At 38.8% G+C, this 1,331-nt stretch overlaps 1 protein-coding gene across 1 annotated transcript; it reads right to left on the reverse strand.

The window, feature by feature from the left end:
• Positions 1-256: 256 nt before the first annotated feature.
• Positions 257-1,069, reverse strand: LOC147388520 (uncharacterized). The gene has a single exon (XM_086418274.1). The coding sequence runs from the start codon at positions 1,067-1,069 to the stop codon at positions 257-259; it is 813 nt and encodes a 270-aa protein (XP_086274400.1).
• Between the last annotated feature and the right edge of the window lie 262 nt (positions 1,070-1,331).

A 1,331-nucleotide genomic window follows, 5' to 3' on the forward strand; every position in this document is an offset into this window, starting at 1 on the left:
ATCCGTACATGTTCTCAATAAATAGTCACTTACAGTAATTATCCCAAAACAAAATGCCTATTAAACCTATTATTACATCTCTATCTACCAGGCAGCAACTCACAATACCTCTTAAAAAAAAAAAACATTGAGAGATGATATTAGCACACCAACATTACTGGTAACACACCAAACTATATAAACAGCTCTCCAATTTCAAAGGGATTGGTATGTTGTAAGAAAAACTTGGTATGGCAATAGGATTTCTAAATTTATTTTAATTTACTTCTCCACCTTTTCCAAGCATCTCCTTATATCTTAAAATCGAATCTAATCTCTGCAACCTCAATTGCTGTTTAAATCTGTTAATGAAATCGTCCGCCTTCGCATCAATTCCTTCATCCTCTCCAAATGTCTGCACCTTCCCATCTCTTACTGACGAACATCGACGCTCAACCATATTTTTTTCCTCAAAATCACCAAAACCCAATTTTGATGAACTCGACCACTTCTTCATCTTTTGTGGCAGATTCACTGTTTTTGCCTCAGATTTCTTCTTCGTGAGATGATTTTGATCAGGAATTGAAATTGGGTTTTGATCAATGGTTGGTTCTAGTGTTTGTTGGGTGCCACCCATATCTAGTGATTGGTAGATTGTGGTGATGGAGGAAAATGGGTTCAATTCTTGATATCTGTGGCGATAGAGATCGATGGATTTGAGGCGTTGTAAGACGGATGGAGCTCGAGCCAGCTGGGTTTGTTCTTGTTGTTCTTGATCAAAGTTTGGTTCTAGTGTTTGTTGGGTGTCACCCATATCTAGTGATTGGTAGATTGTGGTGATGGAGGAAAATGGGTTCAATTCTTGATATCTGTGGCGATAGAGATCGATGGATTTGAGGCGTTGTAAGACGGATGGAGTTCGAGCGAGTTGGGTTTGTTCTTGTTGTTCTCGGTGGTGGTGATGATGTTTCTGGGTTTTGGAAACAATGGCGATTGTGACGATCATGAGGTTTAAGAGGATGAAGAGAACAGTCGGAGTGAACCAAGTGTTCATGGAGGTCCACATCGAATTGAGAGATTCTTCAATCATGGTGGGTTCTCTGTTAACACAGAGAGAGAGAGAGAGAGAGACTTTTTGAGCTCTGAAGCCGAGAGAGAATTGGGGTTTTATCTTGTTGGGTTAAATTTTGACTTTTAAGTCTTTTTTTATTTATTTTTTATTTTTTATTTTGATGGGGGGACACGTGTTGACTTGACCACATGAAGACAAAGAAGAAGTACAGTATCAAACGTCACAGTAATTATGAATCTTGTTCCTGTACTACCGGGAGTTATTTGGAAATCCCAACTAA

The sequence above is a fragment of the Akebia trifoliata genome, chromosome 12 (assembly GCF_017979445.1).
Source record: "Akebia trifoliata isolate Shusen 1 chromosome 12, ASM1797944v1, whole genome shotgun sequence".
Taxonomy (NCBI): domain Eukaryota; kingdom Viridiplantae; phylum Streptophyta; class Magnoliopsida; order Ranunculales; family Lardizabalaceae; genus Akebia; species Akebia trifoliata.